The sequence below is a fragment of the Nicotiana tabacum genome, chromosome 18, assembly GCF_000715075.1.
Source record: "Nicotiana tabacum cultivar K326 chromosome 18, ASM71507v2, whole genome shotgun sequence".
NCBI classification, from domain to species: Eukaryota; Viridiplantae; Streptophyta; class Magnoliopsida; order Solanales; family Solanaceae; genus Nicotiana; species Nicotiana tabacum.
The window spans coordinates 15251109-15258122 of record NC_134097.1 but is presented as its reverse complement, the minus strand read 5'-3'; the positions used below and the strand labels follow the sequence as shown (position 1 = coordinate 15258122).

Here is a 7014-nt window from a genome sequence, read left to right as displayed (position 1 = left end):
AGAATTAAAGTAAGATATTCTAAACCAATTCAGATCATCAGCAATAACTATCGACTTTCTGGAATTTACTATAGGTCCGGCTATAATAAGCTCTATATAACTATGCTTCCATAATAATGTTTCTGGTATTCTGTCTATAACCAAATCTCATATTAGCTCCGACAACTGTAGTATATTCTTCAGTTGTCAGTCTAATTCCATGCATGATGCATGCACCACAGTACCGGTTCTTAGGAATAACCATATGCTTAGCTATAATGCATTGTATTATCAAAACAGTTGTTGTAGCATTTATGTCAGTCTAAAGGAAACAATGATACAGTATCTAAGAATACATGCTCATAATACTACAAAGATTGTATAACCATTTGGGGATGGTGTGTATACAAAGTAGATGAGAGGACACTATTTCATGCTATAGCTTGATGCGTCAAGTGTTACAGCTCAGTAACTAGTTACATTCAGTAGCTTAAGCATCTATATACACAAGATGCTTCATTGTCGACACAACCTAACAAAAGCCAAAATTTTCAAACATATCATACAGATCACAACAATTCTCAAACATATCATTTCAACAACTGACACGGGTCGATACTATCTAAAATTTGAACTCACAGGCAATGACGTACTGATCAATGTGCTCTCGTTTAGAATATTTGCACGTAAAATTGGTGATGCTTTTTCAAGATACCTCAATGATTTGAACTTTGAGGTAACCGAAAGGATCCTCCAGCATAAAGCATTTGGTAAACAGGTTTTATTCTCATGGTAAGAACAATACTAAGCATGGTGCCGATACCACATACTCCAGCGAGAATCAGGAAGGTGACTCTAAAGCAATTAGGACCCAAGCAAGTAGCAGAATGCTGCTTAGCTGCCTCGTTATCATAGAGAAATCCGGCAAGAAGACCGGAGAATAGATAAGCACCTAAAGGATTCCCAAGTGACATGAAATTGAAAATCATACCGAAATGCTTGAGACCAAATAGCTCAGAAGCTGTTGGGACCATCGTTGTAAATTGAACACCGTAGCAGACTCCTAGTAACGCTGTCGCTGCATACAAGGTACCATTAAGTGCAGACGCAAACAGAAGGTAGGTAATGATCATTACTACTTGTGTGCACGTCATCCAAACTGTTCTCGGTACTGCTTTTAACCTGCATTGTAAGTTGAACAACAAGCAATTAGATCGAGCTACTATTACGTCAGTGAAACACTATAACTGAAACAAGCAGTCTAATTATTCCTGATGAGAATCTTTAGCATCTTCAACAAGTTATCTCATCCATTTATTTCTTTTTACTACCCTTTTTGACTATTCTTAGGCAAATACATTAGATAAAAAACGTTGTCCTTTCAATCTTATCGAGCAAATCATAAAGTTAATCAGTAGCAATAACTGCTTAACTAATTACTTTTGGTTAAAGTTTTAAGTGAAGAAACCACCTATCATCATGTTCCTTTCTGTTTCATTTTCCCATCGATTGACAATTATAGGTTAAATAAGTGGAGATTAATACAAATAGTAGCTAAGAGGCTCAAGAATCACACCTGACAAAATATTCTGATACAACTCCTCCACCAAGACGACCCACGAAGTTGCAGAAACTGAAGAGCGATAACAGAATCTTTGTATCATGAAGACCTTGAGCTATTCCTATCTGTGCCAGATTATTGAGAACAGTAACCCCAGAACCCACACCGAAAAAGTAAACCAAAAACAAAAGCCAGAAATCTGCCTTGACCAAAGCTTCTTTGAACTTGAAATCTTCGCCTCTTCTTGGCCTCCTCTTTTTCTTTACTGCGCCTTCCCCTTCAGCCAGAAGCATATCCACTTCAGAGATTTCGTCTCCCTCGTTAAAGCTTCCTAGGTTTGCTGAGGATGATGATGGTGTTAACAAGGGTTCTGATTTATCTGCACTGACATTGTCTTGGTCTGATACATCGGGCACGCTCAGCTTGCCACGGTTTGAGGGATAAAAGGTCATCTTCAAAGGAATGGCTAGTGGAGCCATTAGAAGGAGCACCATGATACCGAGAAAAGTATAAGAAACGAGGACATTTAACGAAAATATGTCTTCCAAAATTGTTGTTGTTAATACATAGACACCGAGCACAATACTAGCTACTTGAACAAACAAAAAGTGGTATGACTCTGCAGAATCATCGCCTAAAGATGGAGTACAAGGCCTAATAAAGTACATCATCAATAAACTTAAGGTAGGAACCCCTAGTGCAAGGAAGAGCAAGAGCTTAGAAGAAGAATTGCGAAGCAATGCACTGTAGACTTCCGTATACACTGCAGCGCTTAGCCCTCCGTAGCCTTTAAGAACCCCAGCAACAGTGCCCCGGCTTAGAGGAAAGTTTCTCATATTAGTCACAAGCACAGTTGTGCTGAACCAAGCACTGCTATTCGTGGCAACACAAAGTGCAATCCATAACTGCCAAACAACAAAGTACAGTATATTGTTCAATTAAAAGAAGAAACGGGAAACCAATTACCAGAAAGAATTACATTAACTCTTGAAATCATAAGCAGTGTCAACGAAGATACCAGCAACAAGAGGAAATTATAGAAGGGAAAATGATTAATCAGCATTAGAGGGTATGGCTTACACCAATCAGCAGTGAACAACTTAAAGGACAACATGGCAAATCAGAGCTGGGCAAACCCATTATGTTACTATGAATTAAGCCAAGGAAAGCAGAGATAAAGGCCGAGCCTCAACCATCAAAAATGACAGCCATATCAATCCAAGCAGAAAAAGCAAGATCGAAGGAAAACGATTCAGCTTCTAAGAAGAAAAGATAAAAGATATACTGGAACATCTTCTTATTTGTTAGCAGTGGCCAAGATCTTCAGAGTAAAGGGTGATCAAGCACCACTAGTTACATGATCAATGCAGAGGCGGATTTTGAACTCTATAGCTTGTGGATTTTAGAATGACGACTTTAAGTGCTAATAACTGGGTTCTAAATTTAATATTTGTGCGTATTTAATGAATTTCTTAACCCAAATACACTGTTTGAGCAAAAATTACTCGGTTCGGCTGAACCCGTAGCCGGGCTTCTAGCTCCGCCCTTGAATCAATGTAATAACAAATGAGTTATTTTTTAGCCATGCAACCTAAACACTTCTTCCTCAGAAAATATAAGGTATTTTTCTTTCATGTCAAGCATAATCCCGATAGTTGAACTGAAATTGAAGAGGCTTTACTCTCAGATAAGCTAAATAATGTAGTTGCTGCTAAAAACTTCTGCAAACAAAGCACCTCAGCTATGAAAGTCACTCTAAACCACACAAATTCAGTTATGCAATCAAGAAACATGCATCAATTTTGGAGCAATCACTACTCACAAAAACTGATCTTTCTAAGAATTTTTATATTTATAATGATCTCTTTGCAAAAGGGATCCTTGGCATAGCCGGTAAAGTTGTTGCCATGTAACCAGGAGATCACGGGTTCAAGCTGTGGAGGCTCTTGCAGAAATGTAGGGTAAGGCAGGGTAAGACTGCGCACAACAGACATTTATGATCCGGCCCTTCCCACCCAATGATCTCTTTGCAATTACAACCGAACACATACCACATGGAGATGCACCAAATCAAGCTCTTTTCCCCAAAAATTTTGGATTTCACTAAAACATATAGTTAGATAGTAAATTCCAAAGCTAATCCAATCATCTAACAAAAGAAACAAGATTGCAATAAACATCAGCCAAAGATTAGATCTTTAACATAGATAAACAAAAAAAAGGAAGAAACTTTACCAGCCAATAAGGCAAGTTCTGAACAGTTTGACTAAGTGAAAGCCAAAGAACACCATAACCAAAGAAACAAGCAAAAGAACCAATTAAAAGAACAACCCAAGGTGGGAACTTATTACAAACAAGTCCGGGAATAAGTCCAACATTTTCTCCTATATCATTTGCAACTCCAAGCATAGTAAGCTGCTGTTGATTAAAACCAAGAACTGATTTTAATGAATGAGAATAAAGGGGGAAATTATATGCATTTCCAGAAGCTATTTGCAACCAAACTGCAGCTCCTAATCCTACCCATGGTGGTCTTGTTCCTCCTTTAATGTTCACCATTTTCTTGGAACTCTTTCTTTTTTTGCTTTCAAGGTTTCAAGATTCTTTAAGAAGAGTTTATATTAACAAGAATTTTAGGAGGTGGAAGTGAAGTGAGAGGAAAAAGAGAGAGAAAATGGAAGAGGGGATTTTTATAATATTGATGAGATCACCTTCGGTTTGGAGTTCGGGGTGGGAGGGGGAGGGGGGATGGATCTTGCAGGTGTTTTGTCCGAAACGTTAGTATGTACAAACAGAGAACAGACGAAAAATTAAACAAACCAGGTTTCTTGGATTTAGTGGGGCTTGTGTCTTTTAATACTTTCTTTGTCTCAAATTATCTAAAAATAGTTATTTTAGAAATTCAACATTAAATTAATTGTTTTTTTTATTATTAACTATTCTTGAAGACTATAAATATCTTAATTATGAGTAAATATTAAATGAATAAAGATACATTTTAAGATATAAATAAAGATAAAACAGTCAAAAATCTCTCTTATTTAATATTTTTTTAAAAGGCGTGTAAAAGACAAAAACGACGGATAATTTGAGACTGATGTAATAACTTTTTGGAGAAACTTTTAAAATAACTTATTCATTCAAAAATACTTTCTAAAGAAGTATTTTTTGTGAGAATTAGTTTGTATTTGGCTATAACTTAAAAAGTACTTTTGAACAAGTTTTTAGTATTTGGTCAAACTTTTAAAAAATAATTCTAATTATATTTTTCTCAAATATAATTTTTATAAAAGTGATTTCACAAAAAAACGATATTTTCTGCTTCTCAAAAAATGCTTCTGCTTTTACTCAAAAGCATTTTTTTTCCTCCTAAAAACTTAACCAAACACGGTAACTTTAAAATAAATATTTTCATCAAAAAAAGACACTTTTAGCCCAAACAAATTTGACCAAACAGACTATAAATGTCAAAAAATTTCTAATTAGTGGCACTCTTCCCACCCCCCCCCCTCCCCCCGCTTTTCTGTATAGCGGAAAGTTAGGCATTAAATTGTTATTTTCTACGGTTTACAATGTTTTGCATATGATTTTTATTTATCTATATTTTACTTTTAAAAACTTAACAAAATCATGTCTAAAATTCAAATTTGCACAAACAATTGTGATTTAATCCTCACATTCCAAACCCGTCTTATAAAATAAAACAGAAACAATATTATGTATAACTTCTCTTACAAAAAGAAGTTAAATCTGGAAGGAACAATCAGTTCTTATATGGTATTCACCATCAAGACTTGGGGGTCGTTTGATTCCAAAATGTGCCCTCCTAACCAGTCGTATATTCTGACGAGGCTTCGAAAAACTTCGAGATCACCAAAAGTTTATCGGGAATCAAAGGGTCAAGAGCCTAATCAGGTCCCTTTACCATATCTTGTTGATAAGAGGTTACACGAGTGCTCAGATCAAGACCGAAAAAAATATTGAGTGGCTGACCCGGACCAAAAAGAAAGAGCACAATCAGATTCAATGTGATATTAAGATTTTGATATAAAACTTATATCGGTATTAGTTAATTCCCATAATTAACACATGAGATAAATCCTAAATTTTATCTAAAATTAGTATCCCTATCCTCCTAACCAAATGACCTCTTATAGTCTCCATGTAAGTTCGGTTTACTGATTCACAGTGTAATAGAATTTTTATATAAAAATTATAAAAAGGAGGGACGTTATTTAAAGCTACAAAGAAGTGCTACTCATACTTGTGACACAAATTATTTTCTCTATTAAATTTAAGATGAAATTAAACGTGATCAACATTTTATTTAAAGCTACTATATAGAAGTTTCTGTGTCAAAGTAGTTTCTTAAAATATGTTGGTTAAATTAAACTACATAAATATTTGTATACTTTATCGAGAAATCTTTTGCTTTTCCATGGGAAGTCAAAATGCTTCACCTCCTTAATTTGTGCTATTTGTTTGACGTATTTATATTTGTGGCATGTTGTGCTTTGCTTGAGATATCAGCAAGTGATTATTTTTTTCAATTGTCGCGGCTCCGATTGTGAGCCTGTGGTTGGTAAAGTTACTGTCATGTGACCAGCAGGTCATGGGTTTGAACCGTGAAAACAAGCTCTCGCAGAAATATTGAGTAAAGCTGCATACAATAGATCATTGTGATCCGACATTTCCTCGGACCCTGCATATAGTAAGAGCTTAGTGCACCGAGCTGCCTTTTTTTGCGGCTCTGACTGTGAGCCCGTCGTAATCCTTAAGCATCAATTTTTCAAAAGCATAATTAACTAAGTCAACTTGTGGGAATAAAAGGTCCAAAATAATTATTTTTTTTCGTTTTAAAAAACGGAGTAAATTCCTTGTAGCGGGACATTATGCAGTACCGTTTCAAATATTTCTTCCCCAAATTTAAGCATGTAATTTTTAAAAATAAATGAAGTCGTCTAATTTTGATAATTCTAGTTAGAAGGATTCATTTATTTTTTAGGGGTCGTTTGGTAGGGTGTATAAGAACATGAATCTGAACAGGCTGTGTTAGTAATATTGGGATTCGTAATACTGGAATAATTTCTTATCGACTATTTGTTGTAGTTTACTATTAAATAATTTGAAAGGACAATTTTATCTCTATACATGCTTATCCATGTATTAAAAACTATGGTATTGCTAATGCCATAATTTTTCCATGTATAAAAGTGGTACTAATAGGTTAAAAATCATTACCAAACAAGGGATTAATAATACCAAAACTAATACATATATTATTTTTACTTGTACATCCTAATACATATATTATTTTACCCTAATAATACATCCTGCCAAATGAACCCTTACGCTCATTTTTTCTTTTTACCTATAATGGTACGTGTTCGGGCTAGCATGCTTGTGCCTTTACTATTTTATCGATACCAGCTATTTTTTAGCAATACATATAACAAATAATTATATCCACTAAA

General features: G+C 35.0%; 1 protein-coding gene across 1 annotated transcript; it reads right to left on the bottom strand.

Annotated features, from left to right (window-relative positions):
* Window positions 1-337: 337 nt before the first annotated feature.
* LOC107808328 (protein NUCLEAR FUSION DEFECTIVE 4) lies at window positions 338-4329 on the bottom strand. The gene is made up of 3 exons (XM_016632837.2): window positions 3776-4329; window positions 1556-2445; window positions 338-1161 (listed from the first exon to the last, which is right to left on the bottom strand). Exons 1-3 carry the CDS (start codon window positions 4097-4099, stop codon window positions 696-698), a joined length of 1680 nt encoding a protein of 559 aa, XP_016488323.1. The 5' UTR covers window positions 4100-4329; the 3' UTR covers window positions 338-695.
* Window positions 4330-7014: the final 2685 nt, after the last annotated feature.

What these genes read in the sequence shown, in the direction of transcription:
- LOC107808328 (XM_016632837.2), bottom strand. Translation starts at nt 4,099, where the DNA reads ATGGTGAACATTAAAGGAGGAACAAGACCACCATGGGTAGGATTAGGA. An exon ending in AGAACTTGCCTTATTGGCTG is followed by an intron (nt 2,446 to 3,775) that starts GTAAAGTTTCTT and finishes GTTGTTTGGCAG; the next exon opens with TTATGGATTGCACTTTGTGT. An exon ending in GTATCAGAATATTTTGTCAG is followed by an intron (nt 1,162 to 1,555) that starts GTGTGATTCTTG and finishes CTTACAATGCAG; the next exon opens with GTTAAAAGCAGTACCGAGAA.